The sequence below is a fragment of the Zychaea mexicana genome, assembly GCF_025766255.1.
Source record: "Zychaea mexicana strain RSA 1403 chromosome Unknown BDB00scaffold_13, whole genome shotgun sequence".
Lineage (NCBI taxonomy): Eukaryota > Fungi > Mucoromycota > Mucoromycetes > Mucorales > Lichtheimiaceae > Zychaea > Zychaea mexicana.
Genome location: NW_026516676.1, coordinates 328,445 through 352,408, shown reverse-complemented (window position 1 = coordinate 352,408; position 23,964 = coordinate 328,445). Strand labels below are relative to the sequence as shown.

Genomic DNA, 23,964 nt, shown 5'->3' with positions numbered 1-23,964 from the left:
TGAAGATGAGGAAAATGGAGTTTGTATGCCATGATGATGAATGTTGTCTTCCGAGTGTAAAGAGTTATCTTTGCCTTGATCAGTGTGTTCCTTCTTAATGCAATGTCACCTTCTTTGTCTGTGCTGGAATTGATTCATACTCTTTGACAGGTGACAACTGGGCAAATCAGGTATATGGATTGAGAGGAAGTGTTGATTGACTACGAGAATAGATCATTATGTATACGATGGTTGGTTCTGAGTTATTCTCAGTTGAAATTCATGTTCGAGGAGCATTGATATGATGCTGATTATGTATTATTTATATTGTTCATAAGTGCGTGTGGTGCTCCCGTTACTACATTATATTAGTTACGAAGACGGCGGAGTGGGTTGAGTTGTCCGGAACAATCTCAAAGTGGTGAGGTTTACCACATGGAGTCTCTTCATACAAGGTGATGCTCGAAAAGCCAGTGCTTTGTAATATCATCCACGCCATTCACCATTGCGTTAAACAGCATGTACCATGATTTTACAAAGAGGAGGATTACTTCACCTTCGTTATGATCCTCATAGCCACGACCATTATTATTTTATATCACAGAAAAAGAACTGACCTTCATGCAAGATATTGTACTTCACGATTATACGTGCTCTAACATTTATGATCTCATTTTCTGCATCTTTATCCGAGCGGTACCTTCCAGTCCGTGATGGCAAGTATTGCGAAAACAAACAAACAGATATCTTTCATATTTTGCTATCGAAAAAATTCATGTTTTACAAGCATAAGATTCAAATTAACGAACACTTGTCAGCGATATAGTGAATTAGAAACAGCGATTTCTAGACAGTTAGATCACTGCCCACAAAACTAAATTGTAGCTACAGTTCCTCTTTCGAAATGCTAGTTCAGCAAATGCAAATCTCCACTGTCTGCAACACGTTGTTCTTACCATATTCCAAAAAAAAAGTTGGTAGAGATATATCGTTTCCTTTATGACTCAGCAGCATCGCCACTATTTTGACCTGTCTTTTTATTCTTCTTTTTCTTTTTCTTTTTGCCAGCTTTTTCCGAGAGATACATTGACAAAAAGTCCCCTTGAGCTCCAATTTTTTTGTTCGTACTACCACTGCTATTGCTGTAGTTGCTAGGCTCCGGTGTTGTTGACTCTTGTTTTGCTTTTGGCGCTGTTTTTACCGATCTCGTACGCGACTCTTCTTCATCATCGTCGTCATCGCTTACTTCTTGATGCTTTCGTTTTGCACTCGTCGTATTATCGTCTGCGTTGGTATCCGCTCGCCGATTCTGGTTAAGAATCTTGTTCCGTAGTTTCAATTCGTTCTTTGAGATCGTAGGCGTTTGGTGTTGAATCGCTTCTTTATGAGATAGAAACTTGGCTCCCAAACCTAGTCTATAAGGAACAAAAAAAAACGATCGTGACACTGATTGTTAGGTTCTTATAAAATCTTTCTTCTTCGTCGTTGATCTAAATAGATCACTATGGCAATTGCAATGGTGTGGGAATGATCACCTGTCGGGTCGACCCGTTGAATAACGAGAAAATGTCTTTTCGTCCTCTTCGGTATCGTCTAGTTTCTCTCCAGCTTTAGGTGACGGTAGCCATGATTGTACAAGTGAGCGTGCAACGCCAATGGAAGCATCGATTTGTGTTTTCAAGATTTCATTTTCTTCCAAAACTTTTGAATCTTTTTTGGACATTTTTGCAGGAAGAAGTCTGAATTAACTCGGAGTCTCAGCTTCCATTTTGATAAGGTTGCCGACAAACAAATTATTCGGTTTCTTTAGGCTTTCTACAACTAAGTGCAAAAAAGTAAACATGTTGTTTTCTATAATTTTGTTGACCCGTCTATAGTAGGTGTAAGGCTGTTCCTCTCACAAAAATTTCATAAGCGTGTACTCTTCTCGCTTAGTAAAGTGCCCAATATCTTTTGGCTACATCGACGATACATCATCACTATCAAACCAATAAGCGTGAGGCTGTAGTAGAAGAGCTGCCGCGTTGCATTGCTGGGAGGCCATATGAGCGAATTCGCGGTTCCTTGAAGGTCACGCATGGCTTGCTCTCCTTCGTGTTTCTTCCCATTACCAAAGCTCCCGGACACCAAGTTCATGGTGTTTTATTACTTGCCTGCAATAATAGTAGAGCCCTGCGGCAACAGTCATTTCGAAATTGATCTGCATCCTTTTTGCCTTTTTGCTAGTCAACATCTTGGTCATATTGAGCAATATTGTAAATAGTCCAACTAGGGACCTCAAGTATAAAGTCCCAAGTTGTCGCTAACTGCTGTTTGCTTCTTACTGTTGTCATTGCAATCTTGTGGTTGAATCAAGGTCGAAGGTAAAGTTCGTATGTACCGACGAGATATAAAGTTGATGCGGTTCTGTTTGCGTATAGAGCGGCATTATGTTTCCGTAGCTCCATCATCTGCGACCTTCCTTTGTACCGTGAGCACCATCATCAAGGTAAACGTAAAGTTCATCAGATGTAGATCCTCAACAAGGAAATGAATGGGACGTTTAATCGACAACTAATAATGTAAATCTCAATAACATTGACCGCTGTTACTGTTTGCTGCTGCATTGTTGCCGTGTGTACCTGAAAAACGTTCGTTTGGAATAAGAGCATGATCCTGCCTGCTTGTATAGCAATCTTGGCGAAAAATTTGAGCAGTTTCTGGTTGTCCACGTGCTGCCACGACTCGACCGTCTTATTGACCTTTTCAGTATCCCCAGAAGCGATGGTCAGATCGTCCTCGCTGAGCTCTACATCATGGGAATACAACATCTGCCATTCTTGTTATCGTGCAAGTTTTTTACCTACAGCGGTGGATTGTTACGGGAGAAACTGAGTGAGCAAAACAATGCTCCTGTACATATACACGATGGCAGTATTACCGTTTCCAATGATAAGCTCCTGATCTGCTGCTGCGCACGATAACGTACTATTTTCTTGAACAAAAACGAAATCGTTTTTCTGCGAGCACTCTAAATGTTCCTTCATGTACTTGAATGTTACGCAGTAGCGGCGAAAGTCTAACCAGACTCGCACGACCAATTGAATCTTCCAGATACCATCATGCTGTCTGATTACAAAGCTTCTCCAATTCTACCGAGAATTTGATACATAAGCTATATGGCCTGCGTTTGTGCTGCTCGTCTCCATGTGCAGAAGAGGTAAGGGATTGAGGACGTCTTTCTGATAATTCCATCTGCGAAATACAAGTTGTGTAAATGTCGAATTCGGATCCTGTATAGTTTTTAAACAGCCCAACATATACCACTTGACAACAAGTATCAGTTTTACTATTTGATCAATACTACGCTATTTTTTATTTCTCATAGGTTATGATAATCTCACCCGAGATTTTCACGGTTTTTGCTTCAGCAACGAATACTGCGTCACCTATTTTTATCTTTTGAAGAATCGTTCCACGAATTCAAGCCATATTGCCCGTTAGTCGGTGCAGCGATTTTGGCAAACGACCTAGCGAAAAAAATTATCAATACGCTGCCATGGACACAAGGCCTAGTACAGCTGATTTCCGTGTTGTTACTGGAGTTGTCGCTGACGTCGCCGAAGGAAGTGGTTATATCATTGTCAAGCTTGCTATCGTGTCAGTAAATCATCTACATTTTATGTTCAAGAAATGTGGTATTTCGACTCTGCGAAGATGGATTGTAGAAAATGAAGTGAGAACCAGGGAGGCTAGTTAACGCAAACCCAGTGATGTCTCTGCTCAATTCCTTAAAGTTGCTCAATAGCTCCTTCTTGTGAAGAAAGCAGGTGATTTTATGGCGTATAAAATTACAAACTACGACTGGGGCGTAGCATGCTGTAATATTGAATATTATAGATCATACTAGAGCATTTATAACACATAACTACCTAATTATCAATATGCTATTGAGTATTAAGGCGCAATTATGCAGTAAAACGATTTTGAGGAGATTTGGTATTCAATGGCAAGAGGTAGAGCAGGTTTTCGCCGCGTGAGAGATGCATGATCACTCTACGGCGATAAGCATCCGGTGTTGCTGTTCCCACTTATCACTTTGATCCAATTGCTCGCTGCCCTTTTGATATAAAAATTTTAAAGGTCTAGTGGGCGGACACACGTAGTAACAAGCACGATAGTGCATTCGACTTCAACGTCGTATTTTCCATTCAGTACTACGTATATAACGAGTAGCTACGAGTTATAATAATCGAGCATCTTTTGTGAGGCGAGATATAAAGAAGTGTTTTTATTATTGTTATGCTGTCATTGACGCATTTACTCTATATCGAATCTATCTCGATTCTGCACAAAGTATCGAATATGTTGCTTTCTAAACTTTCTTTGTCCTGGTTTGTAATAATTGCGTGGAAGCATTTCATGAAGCAGACTAACGATAGCATTGTTTCTTCTCGGTCCATCCAAAGCAGACACCTGCACCAGTTTTGTATACTGATTGTTCGATCGGGTCAAAGAATCCCATTCTTGATAATACACTTGTCGAGATATTTCAGCAAGGGCATATCCATAGTACTGCCATGACCTGCTGGTACCCATGAGATATACGTCTGGATTCTGAAACTCGAGCGCTCGGGTGGACTGTTCTTTTTTCTGCTGTTTCTTGCGTAAAGACCGTTTTTCAGGAGATCTTGGTAGTCCCATCAGCATTCCTCGTCGTTCCATTTCGTCGAGAAGCTGCGCACGAACAAATTCCGCCTTCGATATTTGAATCCTTTTGTCCTTGTGTTGCTGTCTCCGGACTTCGCGAACGTAGTTGTAGTCGATATTTTTAAAAAGCTCTTTCTCACCACCCCAATAGGGGAAAAGCTTGGCCTTGGTTGCTGCTTCCTTTTGTTTTACTTGTAATTGCTTGTATTTTTCTCTGGCGCGATCGTCACGATGTTCGTATTTCGCAAGCGTTTCTGGAATCGCTCGCATGCGGCGGCCAAAAAGAATGTCGAAAAGATTCTGTTTGTGGCGAAGGACACGATGTTTCTGTAGTTCTGCTGTTCTGCGGCTCGTTTTATAGCCGTCATAACCGTCGAAAGGTGCATCGTAAATGTCGTCGTGTACCTCTGTGGTCGTCGTCTTTTCGTGATGCTTCCCCTTTGCCGTTGTTGATGCTTCGCTCTCTACTGTCTTTTCCTTGTTTAGCGCCGATCGTTTTGGCACCTGCTTGAAGAAACACTCGTTAGGAATGGGTTCATTGATCTGGCCAGCTCGTGCAGCAATTTCAGCAAATGACCGTATCAGCTTCTTTTTATGGTTAACCCGTTGCCAGCTCGTAGTAGCGCTTTTCTCGGCGTCGCGATCATTGTTGCCATCATCATCGCTGTATGTACTATTGCTGTCATCGTTTCCAGATGAGGAGACTGTCAGGCTGTCGTTGCTCTCAAGGTCATGTGAGCGAATTCGTTGCCATTCATCGTTTTGTTGAACCAGTCTTGCTGCTGTGTTAGTCGTATGCGACGACTGTAGCGGTGGAAAATTGTCGCCGTCAGTGAGGACTGCCAGGACTGCGTCGTCAAGAGCATTGTGATTGTTGGTTTCTGGCATTGTTTCGCCAAAAGCAACCGTGTAGGAGGCCGTATTGAGAGTAGTCCACATTCCTGTTGCTGGTACCTTTTCGTTGGATATTGGAAAAATAAAAATAAAAATGTAACACCACTCCTCTATTTATATTTGATGCGGCATTAATCTCATAAACTCCCGGATTTGCTGCGGCCAGATGCCGCAGCAATAGGTAAGCTGTGCACATGTGTCACATCATTCATAACTGCCGCAGCACACAAGCAGATTTATCAGTGAGGTATAGTTTTTCTCTGGTAACTGCGGCAATGGTTATGTGAAATAGAACATACTCGGCTTTCGCATTTTTTCCGTAAGAAGCTCTAACAAATCAATGTCAGTCCTTTTTCTTTAAAGTATTATACACGAGTAAGCCACTTTACGGTACGAGTAATTTTTTTTACCTCTTCACAATTCTGGGAGTATGAGATAGTAACGTTGTGTAATATAATCCTTTACTGAACAGTATTTAGATTGTTCAGATGCTTTAATTGTAGAGAATACGACACACTTTCAGATTTTTTTGTATACTTGTTTAACCTTGCAGTATGTGTTTGTCGAAAGTACTTCTGCATCGAGATAGGAGCCATGATGAACAGACTCCTAATTATGCTGAGCACGAGGTAGTATCATACAGGGCCAAGATTATCTTCTTACTGTTCCTCAGTAATTGTATCGCAAGAAACGGGTAGGAGCTCCACTAGATATCCTGTTCGCCAAGGCGAAACAAGATTTCATCAAGTGCTATACCCATTTGATTGCGTGAAGCGGTTGAGAAATACGTGGCTTATTACTCCCTAAGTCAACACTTCATCAAGCTATGTGCAAAACATCAAACAAAAGCTCTTTATTTTATGACAGGGTGTATACAAGTTCAGCGTGACAATATGTATTTCACAGAAATACAAGTGATCGGGGGATTGATTTTCGCAAAAAAGATGCTATGTGGTTTGAATTTAGATTCTGGAATTGTTCTGGATCGAACCACCATCAATGACAATGGTGGCACCATTGGTGTAGTTGCCAGCGCGGGAGGAAAGATAGATACAGGTACCTGTAGAATAATAAGAAAAGGGAAAAACGTCAGAGTTCTGTGATACACACTCGTATAATAAGCACGAAACGTACCAGCAACATCCTCAGGAGTGCCAACGCGACCAACGGGGACCTTGGCCCTGATTTCATCACCATGATTGCGCAAGGTTTCAGCCATCATCTTGGATGGGAAGGAGCCAGGAGCAATAGCGTTAACCAAGATGTATTCTCTGCCGAGACGGGCGGCCAAGTGGCGGGACATGTGGTGAATAGCAGCCTTGGATGCAGAGTAGGCGTAGCTTTCAAAGCCAGGCACCTTATAGCAGAAAAAACAAAGATAGGCATCAATGTACACTGTCGCTCCCAGTTACAAAGTACTACACTAAAAACGGAGCATAATAGCTTACGGTTTCACCATTGATGGAACCAATGTTAATGATACGGGATGGGTTGTCGACGGAAGCCTTGGATCTCAACAAAGGAAGCAATCTAGTTCAACAAGAATCCTTTTAAGTCTTTTTCGTCCACTAAGAAACAACCTCCCAATATATATCCACTCACGCCTTGGTCAAGCTAAAGACACGGTTGACATTGAGGTTCATGACCTTCTGGAAAGCAGCTTCAGGGTATTCATCGATAGGAGCACCTAGTACGTGTAAGTGTGCGTTAGTTTGATTACACGATAGCTTGACTTTCTACCTGAGAAGTTGATGCTGAGATCTTACCCCAAGTAGCGCCAGCGTTGTTAACCAGCACATCGAGATCTATGATAGTCATGGTTGTTGGAAGAGTGATTTGATATGATTCAATGAGCGGTTGGTTTCTTTCATCTGTTTTCGTTTTCCCTCGTGCCCTTTTAAATAATTATGACATCTACTTACGGGATTCACGCTTAGAGAGCTCAGCAGCAAGCTTCTGGAGATCCTCCAAGTTTTGAAGATCGGCAGGAATAGCAACGCATTTGCCGGGGCCCAAAGCATTCAATTTGGCAGCGACCTAATTACGCATTTATGTCAGCCAATCCCTCTTTTTCCTTATGGATATATTATGCATGATCCACAGCTGTCGCATAGCTACAATAGAACACTGGACTTACTTCGTCACAAGCCTTAACCGAGCGACTCGAAATATAAACCTTAGCACCACCTTGGACGAAGCCCTACAATATATTTGTCAGTCAAAGAGTTTCATAGTTTTTAGTTTGAATCATTGAAATGTCAGAGGCACCCGATCACGACCTAATGACGGCGGGAGAAGAGCAAAAAAAAAACAAAGCTTACAGTGGCAATCATCTCACCAATGCCACGAGAGCCACCGGTGACCAGGACGGTCTTGTCCTTAACACTGAAAAGAGCTTCGATATCCATGGCTAAGTATTAAAAGAGTATTAGAGAAAGAAATATAATCCGGGGTAAAAGAGCTCCGAGGTTCTAAACCCATTTAATGCCTTTTCAAATTTCGGCTGACAAAGAACAAAAGCAACGCAGCGCTGTTGTGTCGGATGCTAAAACGAAATAAGATTACCATGAAGAATTATGAAGACTGCCTCTCTTCTTTGCTGACTGAATAACTCACACGCATTGCCGGTTGCCTCATTTTCTCATTGAAAAGCGGAACTCTTTAATACGACGGCATCAGCCACGCACCTTTCCGTATACGCGCACTGTGGCTGTATTTTTCGCTGTAGAAGAAGGCACCATAATAGAAGAATGCTGCTACATCATCATACCCAAAACAAGAAGCCATGCGTCGCTGTAATTTGTCTGTCGACAGAATACGTATCAATTGACAACGAGCTGATATTATACACTTCTGGTCTTGCTGCTGACGAGATCGATATGGTAAATAACGACTCGTGATTTTTCACTGTAGCCACTTTCGCGATCTTCTGCTGTAGTTCTTTCTGATCTGCTGAGCCTTACTTGGTAGGATACTCATTGCTATTGGTGATATTTAATACTTTAACAGCAGTAGTTAGGCGACTACTTGTTAATCAACCGAGCGTAGTCGTAGAAATAAAGTGTTTTCTCTGCTGTGGAAAATTTTCTTTTCTCGTCAATGCATGCATGCATGCACAATGCCTATTGTTACACTAACTATTGTGAAAGCTTGTTCTTGGTTTTGAGGATATAGCACTTTATTGGCGACTGCTGTCTGCAGGCACATATCGAGCCTTTTGCTTAGATAATAACTACCATCAGATGTACTGGTTCCCTGGGCGTCCGTTTCAGGAACCACGTGCGCATTTAGTTGTTAAATGCCATTTCTGCTAAATTTATCGCCGCTTGTTTTATTGCCGGGTCGCCTGAACATACCACCTCTGTCTCTTTTTCTTTCCAATATAAAAACGCCAAGCGCAATGACCGAGACAGAACAAGAGCAAAATGAGGCAGTACAGCAGCTGCGCGCTGAATTAGGCGATCAGGGAGTCGAATTGAAAACCGAGGTAACATGGACAACGACTATATTCGGTTATGGATTACAAAACTTCGACTATTGTTGCCAACTACTACGCTGCTACTATTACTATAGTACCTGATACAATTCCTGATTGCTCGAAGCTGGAACATTGTAAGTAGCCTTGCTTTTTGTGAAAGACATGCATTTAACCCTTCGATTTGATCGCATTCGGGCTTCTCGAAATAAATACTCATTCGTCTGCCAACACGTACTCTCAGAAAGCTGCAAAGGAACAATTAGAAAATACACTAGCTTGGCGAAAGGAGAGCAACGTTGACGTCCATCCAGTGGCCACGTTGGACAATAAGCTTCCCCTACTATATCCAGTGCGCGGATTTTCATGTCTACCTGACGGAAACCTAGACGTGCATCCTAGTGTGTCAGAGGCTGTTTTGCGTATATATCGATGGATGGGCGGAAGTTGCTTGCACAAGACGGATAATGATGGCTGTCCAATTTATATTGAGCGGCTGGTAAGCTAAGAGTCCTTTTAATTCGATCAAAAGACAGTATTTGCAGGGTCAATTGGTAGAGGTGGAACTAGGGAGGCTGATTTTAAAAGGGGTGGACTTTCCATAGGGTCATCATGCGGCCAAGGAAATCGCCAAATATGCAACAAGTGAAGAGGTCTCACATTATCACATTGGCTGTAACGAGTTTCTCCATCGTGTAATCATGAAGGACTGTTCAAAGAAGGCTGGTAAGATTATCAATCGTGAGACAGTCATTTTCGATTGTACAGGCATGGGATGGCATCGTAAGTACATTTTTCTAGGTTTCTATTCGAATATTTAGTCTGATTACGAATGCCAGATATTGATCCACTCATCATATTACAGAGTTCCATATGCCGGCCCTATATTACATCAGAGCTATTTCAGATACAGACCAAAAGTATTATCCCGAGACGTTAAACAAGTTGTATTTGGTGAACGCACCTTCAGCATTCGTCATGGTGTGGAAGATCGTCAAGGGATGGTTAGACCCTGGTGTAAGTTGTTGGAGCTTTAAATTCAAAAGAACAAATATTTGGGGAGGGAGGGAATTTGTTTGAATCCTTATAGCTGTAAGCGCTTTCCTCATCTGGTCTATGGTATCTGCTCTTTTCTAGACAATTGATAAAATTCAGATTTTGGGAAAGGACTATAAAGATGTGCTTTTGAAGCAAATCCCAGCGGAAAACCTTCCAACATTTTTGGGCGGTGAGTGCACATGCTCGCATATGCCAGGAGGTTGTGTGCCTTCTCAAAGTAAGTTCTTTTTTGCACCCGAGTATCCTGAAAAATAAAGACAGCTCTAACGACAATACTTGTTTATGCCTAGTTTTAAAAAATATACCTTATATGGAACCTAAAGAGTATAATCAAAATGTTCCAACCGCATACAACACCGAAACAATGGAAAAGGGAAAAACCGATGAACTCATTCGCGGCCCTCTTTTCTTTCAACCAGCCAAATAATTGGTATCATTTGCATCGAGTCAGATAGAAGGAAATCGTAATGTTGTTAATATACTCAGTTTGTCACAACCGTCCTCCTTGTTCTGTATGCAGTATGATGAGTAAAGGTGTATATAAAAATGCAAAAACGAAAATGGAGTTAGCAGTTTGTGTTTGATTGATTGCTTGCAGAAGAGCGCATTTTGTGATCCAGTACGGCCATGATCGGTTGATAAGTAAAGTAGACATGGCTTTTCAATTGCTGCTTGTTTATTCTTCGATCTTCGCTATGGTCAATCTTTGCAACGCATTTTTTACGGAATGTATGATACACCGAGGAAGAGCTTACATCGAAGACGACTGATCCGCTTCCTTTCAAGCAAGACAAATTTAGAATGATTTCAGAGTTCGCTAGTTGAGCCTTACAAGTTTATCATTCACAAAGACTGTATCCGAATAGAAATGGGGTCCTCAATCAGTACCAGTTCTGACCGTGGCTACTTTTCTCATAATATGGAAATACTGCGATCCCTAACCAAATTTCTCTACAGTAGTCCATGTTGTACGATCCTAAAGGGACCAGGTGTGAGTGGGAGACCAATAAGTCTAACTCGATGAGCAAGAAGTTTGTTATCATACGCGCTTAATAATAGTAGAGATCATGCTTTTTTGGTGCCGGTATTATGAGAGAAAAATTTACAAAGTGGGACATATGTGGACAACGATATCCAAAAGGCGCTTATGTTGTTGATTTCGTTATCATTGCACGCGTAATAAGCCTTGTTTCGAGGAAGTTATCATCACGATCCAAAGTAACAGGACCTTGCTAGAATTTTGGCAAATATATCCCGTATCGTGGTTTTTCTATCCCTCCGTCTTCTCCTGGTGCTAATCTTTCATTTTCTGAGAATGAAGTGACAGTGTCTGTTGACAATCAGTGCCTCGCATGATACTTTTTTTTATGGAAGGCTTTGGATATCAATCATTTAAAACAAATGCTAGATAATAGCGCTATTAAAAAGACTCTAGCTCAGAGCGTCATAGTTCCATAGCACTTTACAGATCAGAGGTTCTATATACTCAGGATATTGATAGCTTTAGCTCAAATCCCGTTCTCGATCTCAATTTTATTGTAATGTACCTACTGTGGCAAGATCGATATGGTGAGCGAAACGTAAGTATTTATTTACGTATCACTCCTAAAGAATCGTCGAAACTTTTTTGTGATATGCGATCATTCTTAGTACTGTCTAAATGACGTTCCTTTTTTTTTTCAAAGACCACGCACGATGGTACGGTTATTAGTATGGTATAGCCCGTACTAGTACACCATTTGTAGTCATTTTTAACCGTGCGATTGTTGACTGCTCTTGGACGAACCATGAAGAGAGACGTCCGTACCGACGTTCTACCAATGCAGTGGGGTAGGGATGCTCTGCTATGGGCTAAGCGTGCATCGTGCCAGGATGCTTTCACTAATGCAGGACCTGAACCGGCCAGCTCTAAACATGCCTGCTGGACACAACTTTCTGCAAGTATAAATCCTCCTTCTTTTCTCTCGTTTATAACACTTTCTTATAGTTCATCCTTCTCGTCTCGACCTCCCCTGTCTTGCTTCCATCTCTTGCGTCCCATTCTTCGACGTGATCGTGCCTTTTGTAGCAACGAGGACTGCGGAACTAGTATACTAGTCTCAACCCCACACTCACACTCACGCACAGGCCTTTCGTTTATGTTGACTTTATAAGTGTTCAAATACACCCGCAGTCAATGCACTTACTGGGCCTTGGCTATCATAGCGACTTTTTCAAGGAAGATAGTACACGATGGTGTGAGGATAGTTTTGCGAGCATCACGGTTACCGCATCACCTTGCCGATGTATGTACGCTGGACTGCATCCATGGATCCCACATCATCAACGTTCCCCTTCTTGCTCTCTTCGTTTTTCTAAATTAACTTTAATTTGTTGTTGTTTCATCTAAGCTGTATTGCAAATGGTCTTTTGTAATGGTCAAAAGACAGTTTTATATGATGCTGTCTGGGAATTGTAGTATTTGGAAGTTAGTTGGTTGTCGTACGTAAGTCATCTTGCTTACATCAAATACTTTGCCCTTCTTTCGCTGCTGTAGGTTTCCCGTTAGCTTGCTTTAGCGTCAGAGGATTGCTTTGTTTGTCAGCAATAGCTACGGTGACGATGATGGTGATTGTTATATCGAGGATCGATGACTGAGACGAGAAGTTCGTGAGACTTTTAAACCGTCAAAGTTTATTATGAGAGAAAGAGAGCCTTCCATATCTTCTTATTACTAGTTATTTGTATGGTGAAATTATAATTGTGAAATCAAATTGATGTCTCAAAATCCTCTAGCTTCATTTTATCAGCCGCAGACTTTCCGCATTGACATTGCTTTTGTCGTAGACCGCTAATCAATCTTTTTTTGTAAAAAAACCTATGTCATTAATAATAGTATCTCAGACAGAACGCGTATATGCCACAGCCTTGCCATTTCTTTATGATAGCCGCTAACTCGCCATCCCATCATAGCAAGTATTAAAGTCAGCCTCAGCTTCTTGCGAGCTGAAATTTCCAAGAAAACCGTTGCGAAAAGATTAGTTTTGCAATTATCAGGGCTTCAGATAGGCTTCGCTACTAATAGGTAGCAGACGAGCTATTAGTGCTATGACACCAGCAAGGGAAACCATGTATATTTTGAAAATTAACTTCTTTTTTTTGCCCAGACGTTTACAGACCACAGTAGTCCACATGTGAATAAACATGAAGTGCCTTAATTGTTTAAATGCATTTCGTTTGTTTTATTAACTCAAGCGTTGGGGCACTATAGAAATTGTGATAAGGAAGACTCTTACTCGTAATGCAACAGGAAGCATGACGCTTCATTGCTGTATATATGACAGTAAAAGTAATGTACATGCCTATTATACTTTGTTTACAACACAGCTACAGGTGTTCATCTCGATTCAAATCATTATATGAGCTGCTATTCATACTCATCACATTCGATGGACACGTGAGAGAATACTTTTCGTACACTGACCAGTGATGTTGTGGTAAGCTTAATATTTAAATTACTCTGCCATGGAGTGAATTGCTTGCTTTTATATTCTCTCCAGTATTCATGATGCAACCTATTTTCTGCGGATGGCGTCACTACGACTATTGCGGTAGTAGCACTTGCTGTTTGCTGATTTCACGTAACAATGATGAATTAGCGGTGTCAAGTGTAATGATCACTGTGACAGTTGTTATCAACTGCATGCTACGGCACTGCGGCGAAACGAAGGGAGGAGAGTCTCTTCTAGGACTATGTGTCCTTCTAGAAAAAAAGGTCTTAACATCTCGCCTTTTCCCTTGTATTAAAATAATCTGTAGTCAATTATTACCTTTTTATATGCTGCTAAAATATTGCACGAAGAAGCATGATAAGTACTGTGCAATTTTCAAATGTCTGTAATATTGAACGATGAATAGCAAAGGAATTGAGCAAATAAATAAAAAAAGGTATACCTCGTTAAGCTCATTTCCGCCTTATACAGTGTTTTGTAAATGATTTTGCGCACTATTTTTTTATATTTTGCGCCTTACTTTTTTTTAGTTTGCGTACCCAATAAGTTTTGCAATAAGGTTTGCATAACTCCCATATTTTTTGCGTATGATGAAATAATTTTTGCGCCTCGAGATATCAATTTGCGTACTGGAAGAAATATTTGCGTATCGAGTTTATTGATTTGTAATTAAAGATTTAGTTCACCAGCTAGACATCTGTCGAAGAAAGACATGGAGTGCCTGATATAACCCTGACAGTCTTCGATTGTAACTAGTTATGCTGCCTCTGTGATCCTTTCACTGAGATTATCTTTGACTGTCAAGCAATCTCGTCTGACACCAGCTTTCACCTTAGCCCAGAATTCCTCGATAGGATTGAGGAACGGGGAATATGGGGGTAGGTATGCTGCTTTGTATCTTCTTTCTTGGATGTAATTTCTAATTTCATCCGTCTTGTGTATGGTTGCGTTGTCCATCAAAATGTATCTGCCGGTCATGTCATTCTGATCCAGGGATGTCAAGACGCCATCGAGGAACTCTAGAAAGTGAATAGCTCTAGTGCCTACCCTTCCATTAACCTCCTCAACTGCTTCAACTGCTTCCTCTGCAGAATCGTCATTTCTCTTCCGTTTCTTCTTGCCCTTGGTGGACTTCTTTGTTACCAGCGTTGGTTTTCTTAACGTCAGATCGATAACGCCAAGCGCGCATATGGCACCGATAGTGGATATTGATACACCTCTGTTTGAAGGGACAACTTGCTTAGCAGGGGTTCCCTTGATTGACCGTCCAAAGTTTCTTCTAAGGTGCTTGTTGAATCCAGCTTCGTCCACGAATACGCAATTGGTGGCATAATCCATTTCCAGATCAGCCCTCCATTCGTTTATCCTAGCAACTCTTGTCTCGATCGTTGTGGGGGCATTTCTTGCGGCAAGAAGTTTGTTCAATCTTTTCAGTGTCAAGCTGCAGTGTTTGACCAAATGTCTATGTAGACTAGATATGTCGATCGACAATGCTGGGAAGTTCACATACAGGGCATCGCGAGGCTCCCAAAGCACGGCTGATGGATTGTTGTCAAAGAAATCCATCAAAAAAGCGGTGTGTTCCTCTTTCAGCTGGCGATTGTTGCCTCTAAGAGAAATCATCTTTATGCCTGGAAGCCAACCTGGATCCTCCTTGTGTCTGTATTGACGAACATAATGTTGGGCGGTTCTCACTACGATACCTGTCAAAATTCCTGCCTTTCTTGCTGAAAGACCACTGAAGATTGTCAAATCTAATAGTGCTTACATTTGCTGTGGGGTGTATGATCTGTAGTTTCTGCTAACCTGTCTAGCCACAGTCTTGGGTTTCTTTCCACTCTGTGCCTTCTTCTCTTCCCTCAGTTTCGAGACCTCTGCCTTTCGTATGCCAACAGTATCCACCTCCATTGATTGTATCTCTCGTCTTGCTTCTTTCCAGCTTGATAAGTCCATAATCCTCCTCACTGGTGGCTCTGGTGGAGCCCTTTCTTTTGGCAGATCTGTTACTCCAGGAATATACTGCTCCCACTCTATGTTGGCGATGCCGAAAAGATCTGGAGTTTTCTTAGGGTTCATTTCCTCGTTTTAGATGACGCCCATTTCATCATTGACGTTGAAGCAGTTTATATACTCCGGCGGCACATCTGAAGGGTAGTCGTCATCGAAGTTGGCACCAGTTCTTGAATCGAAATTAGTGACCAAATGATTTGGGATAGCCATGTTAAAAAGGTACATAAAATATTTTTCAAAGGCGCAAATTATTATTCAAGTATGCAAATATTATTCCATCATACGCAAAAAAGATGGGGGGTACGCAAACCTTATTGCAAAACTTATTGGGTACGCAAACTAAAAAAAAGTAAGGCGCAAAATCATTTATAAAACACTGTATGATAACACTCTAGGAGCTTCTGAAATGGTTCATGCAGTTGGCTGTTGTGAACTCTGCAATGTGAAAGGTTTTTTATGCAGCATGTATAACGTATACATGCTTTGATGTGTTGTTGCATTGAACGCTCTTTCTTCCTTTTCTCACTTTTACGTTGTTCCCATTTCTCACTGCCTATTGAGGAGAACCTTTACAAATACGAAAGATGTTGTTAAAATACCCACTATCAACAAGCACAGCATTACTACAAAGGTGAAAACAGACAATAGTGGATGGGTGAGGAAGATGACTGTTACTGTAAAATGTCACTAACACCCTCGCAACGGGGTTTAATCATAACTTAGTGATTATAAAAAGTATAATAAAAGTTTTATAATCTATAATTTTTTTTAAGATACTAAGAAAAAGAAAATAAATAATTTTCATCTTTTACTTTGATATATATCAAGTCATAATAAATTATGACATAAATTCATTCTTTTTCTTAATATCTTAAAAAATCATAGATTATATAATTTTTATTAAATATTTTGTGATCACTAGGTTAATGATTAAACCCCTAGTAATAGAAAGCTTATACATTCTATATAAGTTAAAGCAAAATATTGATGAATATTTAGAATATTGATCTAGAGGATTAACATTAATCTAATGAGTATAAGAATTTATCTGTAATATTCATATAATTAATATAAATTTTATTTATTATTTAATACTTAATAAAATAGGAACAACTTATTTTTCTTTTTCACACAACAACAACAAAAACAATAACTATTAACATAACTCTTATTTTCTTAATTATATATATATATATATATATATAACTTAAATCAAAGATTCTTTTGTTTTTAGAAAATAAAAGATTCAGATGCAATTGCATATCTTTTCTTAAAATTTATTTTTTAAATCTTAATTTTGAACATTCACATGATAATAAAAAAAAATTCAAAATTAACATATAAATTTCTAATGCTTCTAGAAACCTCTGAAATATTAAATATATTAGAAAATATATGGTTAAATAATTTATTGAATCATTTATGTATTTTTTATATTTTTCTTTCTTGAAAAACAAAAATATATACTACTTATAAATGTTTATATATATATATATATATATAAGAAGAATTATGTTAATAATTGATGTTCTTGTTGTTGCTGTATGAGAAAGAAAAACAAGTTGTTCCTATTATTTTTAGTATTAAATAATAAATAAAATTTATATTAATTATATGAATATTATAGATAATAAAAATTAAGAAAATTTTTATAGTCATTAGATTAATGTTTAATCCTCAATGATAGCAACAGCAACAGCAATACTGCTAGCAGTGAACAGTAGCAAGTGCAGCCCAACAGCCCTATCAAAAAGAAGCCACTTCTTCTGAAATCTGGTGTCAAGTTGACTATGCACTAGACGCCTATGCAGAAGAACGAGGCTGCCTACTCACAGCCAATATTGAAGAAGACACTACTTCTTTCAGCCTGGATGCTGAAATGGCTGGCCTCACCACGTTGCTATAATTAGTTTGTCTTTCCTTCCCTTCTATCTCCCCTCACATGTATAAAGTTTGTATTTTTCTTCTTCCTCCCTTTCCCTAGCAGGAGTAATCTATAACAATTAATTTTACTGTAAACTGTAAATTAATTTTGTTATTACATTATTCTATTAAATATGTGGTGTCCTAGTATTCCTCGTATGAAAGGATGTCTATTACCATTCTACTAGTTTATATTGATTAATAATATTTATAATGTTTCAAAATAATTTCTTATGTAAAAAAGGTTTACTGCTAGAACCATCATAATATATTATAATATACTGTGAACTTAGACTCTCTTTCAATAATGAATGATATAATAAATAGTTATGATTTTACTTTGATTCTACTAAAGAGTTACTTGCTTTTTGAAATCATTTTTATTTTTGAGGCCTATAAATTGTTTTATTTATCTAAGAGACGAATTCTAGTGATTTTTATATAAATACACTTATACAGAATAGAGCTGATATAATAATATAAAACCACCCTGACCTAGACTCCTCTATCCTTATCCTCCTCCTCTGTCTGCTTCTTGCCTCCTTGGCCTCCTCCTTATCCAATTGTTTTTGCACTTATTGTACACACAGCTAACGCTGTCAACTAGCTCTTATGGCGCAATTGGCTAGCGCGTCTGACTGTTAATCAGGAGGTTGGTGGTTCGAGCCCACCTAGGAGCGATTGCTCAAATCCGACAGGATTTGAGTCCAGTCTTTTTATTTTTTGCCGGTTTTTATTTTTTTTTGTCCTGCTCCGATAATGATGATCCTCATTGGTATTTTTTTTGCCTGCGTGCGTGCGCCCCCACTGCTGCTGCTGTTCAACATAGTCACCATTGCTTTTTGCGTTTGGTTAAGCCTAGTTGCTCTTCACACCATCGCGAGGAGGAGAAAAGACGGCTATCATGAATTAAAATTGTGGAAACGGCAATTTTTGTTGTGATAGCGTTGAGTAAACTGCTTAAGTTACTATTCGCTTTGTAGCATTGCTATAGGCACCGATCTTGTTCTTATGTCACTGAAGACAGGAACTCTGAAGCCGCGAGCATTAATGACTGGAATAATGTAGTTTCCACTACAACACCTAACAAGCCGTCGCCGTCGTAATATATAGCTCGTATAAATGTATATCGAGAGGCCGCTTCCTCTCGAAAACGTGTAAAAACGTAAAGATAAAATACGACACCACGTATTTCGCTTATTTATACTCTTAACTGCGCAACCAACAGCAACTTGATGCAGGGGGTGGTCAGCAGTACGTTGGGTGCTAACGTTCGAGAAATAGGGGCTAGTTGTTGCTCCAAAAAATGGAATGATGTTTTTCAAGGATACAAATAATTAAAGAGCGTGCATGTCTAGCTGAGCGCTTTCAGCCGTAAGCATGGCTGGTTTTGAGTGAAGCTCTTGAGAGATGCTATGAAGAAGCCTAATAAAAGCTATTTGAAACGGAATATCGCAAATAAACGACCGAGTTAAAGAATGCGACATTTTAGTGTGGGTATTGTCGGCATTGCTCAGTACTGTTACTGCAGTAAAGCTTCATTCAAAAGGGTAGAAAAAGTAATCCACTACTAACAAACAACACTACAGTGTGTCATTAATTGGATATATTAAGTATAAAGTAAACAATCGACAAAGGCAAATACCCTCGTTGCATATCAACGAGGGTCGGCTAAAAACGAAATTTTTAACATGTTGGTTGATTGGGAGAATAAAAGAGGCGTCGAGTACCCTTTTGTTCATCGTCGAAAAAAAAGACGGTTTGCTCTTCAGCTATGTGTCAGTAGCGTGGTGTAATGTGCTTGTGATGTTAAACATGTTGATTTGAATGAAATATTGCGAGTCGATTTGTTTGTTCAGATTGTGTTTTGTATAAAGTTATTCCGGGGCAAGCAAACAAGATTATTCACAACGAGTTTATAATGCGAATTAATGTTTTTTTTAGCTCTTTTCTCCTTATCGGTACTCAAACATGATCAGGATCTTTGAAAGATTCGCGTTTTTTGCAAGTGCATTCCTCGTCTTTTTCGTTACCCGCACTTTTGGGAAATCGCATGATGGGTGCTCAGGTAAGGCAGAGGCCAAAATTATGAAATGAAATAGCAAATTAGATTGGCTCAACAGTAACACAGAACTTTAACACTAGTCATGGTTCCTATGAAGGGAACGATATGGAAAACACGGGAAATGGTGACTGTTCGATGGTAATGTTGTCGTAGATAGATGTTGTTTTGGGAAGCACGGCAGCTGCTAATGGTTTCTTTTTATTTTGTTGGCTCACAGGAGTGGAGTGAGCGACAAAAACATCGGTGCAATTACCCTTGCTCAACCTACAGATGAAGGAGGATATATAGATGTTGCAAAAGTAGCCACTGAAGTACCAGCTGGTCCCGGAAAATACTCTTTAAAGTTACCGGCCAATATTGCGCCAAACGATAACTGTATGTCCATATCCCTTTTTGTTTATACGCTTATTTTCACATCACTGATATAGCATATTTCCAAAGACGTTATTATACTCGGCAACTCAGAGGATGCAAAATGTATTTCTGGTGCGTTCTTCATTGAAAATGGTAAGTGATTTTATCTTGGTATACACTGCGAATTGTAAAACCTCAAATAATTTATACTGATTATATCACAATATTTACAGGTATGGATAGCGGACAACCACTTGCACCTGGAAACCCACCAGCACCGGGTAACGAGCAACAAACTCCACCTTCATCTGCCCAGATAGCACCATCTGACGTCGGTACAGCCGCTTCCGCTGGCGTGACAAACGGTCCATCATCTTCCGTACCTGCTTCTGACTCACAAATGATCAACACAGATAGCAACGCTGGACGTGCTTCTCGTACTGCTGGTCATCATGCTTTTAAGACTGGGTCAACGCAATCCGACGCTAATGGCATTGGTTTGAAGGGCAATGAATTAGCGTCCTATTTTGTAAATCTGTTTTTGTTTTTAGCTGTTGTTATAGAAATCATGACGTATCTCTAAGTATATTGCGAAATATCTTGCGATAAAATAGAATACGCTAATTCAAGCGAATTTCTTCTTTGCGTTCTACTTGTCGATAAAGAGCAGCCTGCACTTACGCACTGTTTTGGCTCTTGCATAAACTTTACCGCGGAAAGAGCTGCTCGCCAAAGCCATCGATTGGAGTGGGAGATGTAAGAGCGAATGTATAAATAATTCACATGTCTACTCGCAGTTCCCAGTTCTTTAAATTGATAACCAGAAAAGCATGTTTATGTAAAGTTGGTCCCCAAACCAAATTTGAAGTTTTAATAACTACAGATAAGGTGGAGTTACACGTTGTCATGGTATGCTATTAACAACATTCTTTTTTTTACTGTAGAAGCAAATGCGGTATCGCTTTTAAGGATGATCAGATTATCTCTACATGATGTTCACAACAAGATCCCAATATTGTATACGAAAACTCGCCCTTTTATGGCATAATCCTTTATCAAGCCGGTATTTTACGGTAGTGTGAAAAAAATTGATCACGATGCATTTTTTTTCATGAGCGGTGAATATTGACGATAACTCTATACAAGTGTGCGATTATTCAGCCATGTATTAAATAATTCCATAGCATGTTCCGGTTGATCATAAGGGACCTATTAATTGTGATGTTGTCGGTTTATTGCTTAGTAAAGTAATACCGCAAACAACAACATTGGAGCAGAGACACAATATAGGAGATTTTTTACCCAGTGCCCGGCATTGTTTACTTTTAAAAACATTAGGTTCTTGTACACGCGCGACTGCCCAGCGAGTTTACCCGTAGTGGAGCTATACCACTTTAGATCTGCAGCTTCGCCATATCCGTGTTGCCCTGACCATTCAAGTGCGATTGTCCACGCGAGACTACCGTACCTTCAAAATTTTGCCAGTAAAAATTGTATGAGGTACGTTTTTTTTTTCACGATCATATATTCTTACCAGTTGCAAGTCCAGTCCATGTCGCCTACAGAGATTTTGGTATTAAATTAATGCTATTACATAGCAGTTGCCCTGAACTATAATCCTCATAAGCTAGTAGACTACTTACCAGCATACACCAACACGCGAACCCCACTTTCTAAGGCTTCAATTACTTGCGGGGCATAACTGATAATCCTGGGAACATGGACACAAAATGGTTTAAGTCCATCTTTCGGAATTTGACCCAACCGTACGGTACATCGTAATCTTACTATATCTGTTGAGTGAAAGATGAAAAGTAAAGGCTTACATGTCGCCGGACAATGCAAAGCGATAAGCGATCTTGTCATTGCAGGTCGTAAAAACGCCTTTGCTTGGATCTACTCCTAGTTCTTGTCTTGTTTTAAGCTTGTTCGCCCAGACATTGACGCTGTCAGTGATATTGTAGCACAGTTCACTTTCCCGTTGACACTTGAGCCTAATATCGAAATCATTGCGGTCGGTACTATCATAGGGTCCGAGTTGTGTTTTTTGGCAGTAGACCGCGGCAGGCACACATGTTATACTATTCTGATATTTGTAGCACGCATTCATCAGTTTCTGACAAGTAGGGAGCACATTTCGCATCTTTTGGCATGTGGCTTCGTCAAAGATTGGTTTGTCTATGGAAACATTAGTGCAAGATCTTCGATGTAGCTCATTTGAAGCTAGAATATGCCATACATCGACTGTCATTAGCACAGCCATAAGGCTCATAGTATCTTAGCTGAATACGAGGATCAACCCAGCCGTTGCCGATCATTAGCGATTGTAGCTTTATGTGCGTGAAATGATAGACTTTGTTTTGGGTCAATATTTCTGCAGCTACCGCAGGAATGTAGTGCCCAGCTTTTTGTTTTGTTTAAAAGATATGATTAGCCCATAGTCTAAAACATCAACGCCTGTGATCCGCTATAGTTACCAAAAGATTCTCCAGCAATATGCAGCTGAGTTGTGGACAGCTGTGGGAATGCCTTTAAAAAGAGCTGTAAAAACATAAAGATATCACGGGCAGCCGCTTTTGAGTTTTTGACGCTATAGCTACCATAGCTATATCCTGTATTGGCAGGCTTGTTACAAAGTATCTGCAGGTTAGTAGCCTATAATATCTGAGACATGGCCCGAGAGTTTTCAATGTGTCGAATACCTGATCGAGAAACACTATATTTGCATTGGCGTTCCAGCTAAATGGGTTGGCTTCCATTCCATCGTGAAGCGAGCTTACAACACACGGCCTACGCTTCGTAGAAAAAACAAGAGAGAAAAGTCAATATGTCGCTTTTACATAAACTTCTATGTTACAGTAGGCGATTTAAAAAAATGATATGAACACATGCCCTATTTCTGTTAAAGCACTGGCCAACGATGAGCAGCCTGGACCTCCATTTAGCCAAAGCTAAATATTACTTTCAATACTTTGAGAGTTAACACCGTAATGACACGCATGATATTACCACGAGTGGATTTGCTTCCTCTTCAGATGCGGCACTACGCGACTCGAAAAAAGTAAAGAACAAATGATCGCCCGTTTGGAGATTATCAACATAACCTGAATGCTTCTTAGACAGGTTGGTTGTCTTAATCACATGGTAAAATGGGTCTGTGCACCCAACACATATACACGTTGACTATGCTATACTGTCAATACCTGATTGTCTGAGTCATCACAGGTGCGAGTTCTCTTCACTCTCAAAGAATGAGATCCAAGATGTAAAGTGCGAAATGCAGGATCAGGAATGGGAATGAAGTGATAACGAGAAGATTGAATGAGGATGGCAGCAGCGAATAGTAACACAGTTGTCGCTATGGTTGCTATTGTGAACATAATCATAAAAATGCGTGCGACACATAAAAATCAAGCAGACTGAGTTGGATTCTTATCTCCTGTTTAACCCAAATTTGGATCAATCCCGGTAAAATTGGCTATCATCCGTGCCACAATAACACAGCTCCACCTGGCGTACTGACATACACCACATCACACACAGACTTATTTTCGGTTCCTTCTGTCTAGCTTAGTATAATATCTTGGCACGTCTTGCGAAAAAAAGGCAGTTTCACGTACTAATTACTTTATCGATTTTTCTTGCTTATTTTCATTTGTCTCTTCTCATCATAGGTGAATTTGGTGATGAATTTGGTAAGGTACCCGAGCCGGTTACTTCCTCCCTCCCCGCTAATTACAACAGCCTAGACAAAAGGTAGGAGAAAGAGGAGATGCTCTAGAGTCAATATTCTGTCTATCATCATAGAATAAAAATAGCATCAGTAACAGCAATAAAGTAGTCAGTACGCCACTTCTTCGTACGATGGAAAAAATCTGTTGGGCTTCGGTGTTATCTTATCCACCCGCTTTTTGTTTACTTTTTTTTTGGTATCCCAAAGAAGGGATCCGCGTAAAGTTATTTATCACCTGCCAATCAGGAATTCCATATTAGTTGTGGTAATGAATAGTTACCTCACAGCTTTA

The 23,964-nt window shown here is 39.9% G+C and overlaps 6 protein-coding genes and 1 non-coding gene across 7 annotated transcripts; 3 read left to right on the top strand and 4 right to left on the bottom strand.

The window, feature by feature from the left end:
• Positions 1-916: 916 nt before the first annotated feature.
• Positions 917-2,166, bottom strand: BDB00DRAFT_102549 (uncharacterized protein). The gene is made up of 3 exons (XM_053116058.1): positions 2,133-2,166; positions 1,515-1,800; positions 917-1,394 (listed from the first exon to the last, which is right to left on the bottom strand). Exons 2-3 carry the CDS (start codon positions 1,700-1,702, stop codon positions 977-979), a joined length of 606 nt encoding a protein of 201 aa, XP_052982935.1. The 5' UTR covers positions 1,703-1,800; positions 2,133-2,166; the 3' UTR covers positions 917-976.
• A 1,871-nt stretch (positions 2,167-4,037) lies between these two features.
• On the bottom strand, positions 4,038-5,713 carry BDB00DRAFT_808272 (uncharacterized protein). Its single transcript, XM_053122400.1, has one exon. It carries the CDS (start codon positions 5,605-5,607, stop codon positions 4,279-4,281), a length of 1,329 nt encoding a protein of 442 aa, XP_052982934.1. The 5' UTR covers positions 5,608-5,713; the 3' UTR covers positions 4,038-4,278.
• A 622-nt stretch (positions 5,714-6,335) lies between these two features.
• BDB00DRAFT_808269 (uncharacterized protein) lies at positions 6,336-8,074 on the bottom strand. The gene is made up of 8 exons (XM_053122399.1): positions 7,884-8,074; positions 7,700-7,762; positions 7,485-7,599; positions 7,329-7,367; positions 7,165-7,249; positions 7,011-7,092; positions 6,697-6,919; positions 6,336-6,622 (listed from the first exon to the last, which is right to left on the bottom strand). Exons 1-8 carry the CDS (start codon positions 7,968-7,970, stop codon positions 6,525-6,527), a joined length of 792 nt encoding a protein of 263 aa, XP_052982933.1. The 5' UTR covers positions 7,971-8,074; the 3' UTR covers positions 6,336-6,524.
• An 801-nt stretch (positions 8,075-8,875) lies between these two features.
• On the top strand, positions 8,876-10,716 carry BDB00DRAFT_808266 (CRAL-TRIO domain-containing protein). Its single transcript, XM_053122398.1, has 7 exons — positions 8,876-9,049; positions 9,136-9,174; positions 9,282-9,536; positions 9,643-9,820; positions 9,903-10,054; positions 10,175-10,313; positions 10,387-10,716. Exons 1-7 carry the CDS (start codon positions 8,963-8,965, stop codon positions 10,521-10,523), a joined length of 987 nt encoding a protein of 328 aa, XP_052982932.1. The 5' UTR covers positions 8,876-8,962; the 3' UTR covers positions 10,524-10,716.
• A 7,410-nt stretch (positions 10,717-18,126) lies between these two features.
• Positions 18,127-18,200, top strand: BDB00DRAFT_t23. Its single transcript has one exon. It is a non-coding gene; the product is annotated as a tRNA-Asn (tRNA).
• A 1,467-nt stretch (positions 18,201-19,667) lies between these two features.
• Positions 19,668-20,522, top strand: BDB00DRAFT_869244 (uncharacterized protein; the record flags this gene model as incomplete). The annotated part of the gene is made up of 4 exons (XM_053126576.1): positions 19,668-19,723; positions 19,803-19,960; positions 20,027-20,092; positions 20,173-20,522. The coding sequence occupies 4 exons, from the start codon at positions 19,668-19,670 to the stop codon at positions 20,520-20,522; spliced, it is 630 nt and encodes a 209-aa protein (XP_052982931.1).
• Positions 20,523-20,950: 428 nt separating this feature from the next.
• On the bottom strand, positions 20,951-23,336 carry BDB00DRAFT_102425 (Alpha/Beta hydrolase protein). Its single transcript, XM_053116057.1, has 11 exons — positions 23,143-23,336; positions 22,949-22,982; positions 22,832-22,890; positions 22,642-22,729; positions 22,417-22,564; positions 22,179-22,343; positions 21,766-22,117; positions 21,583-21,650; positions 21,474-21,498; positions 21,242-21,407; positions 20,951-21,148 (listed from the first exon to the last, which is right to left on the bottom strand). The coding sequence occupies exons 1-11, from the start codon at positions 23,157-23,159 to the stop codon at positions 21,077-21,079; spliced, it is 1,194 nt and encodes a 397-aa protein (XP_052982930.1). The 5' UTR covers positions 23,160-23,336; the 3' UTR covers positions 20,951-21,076.
• Positions 23,337-23,964: the final 628 nt, after the last annotated feature.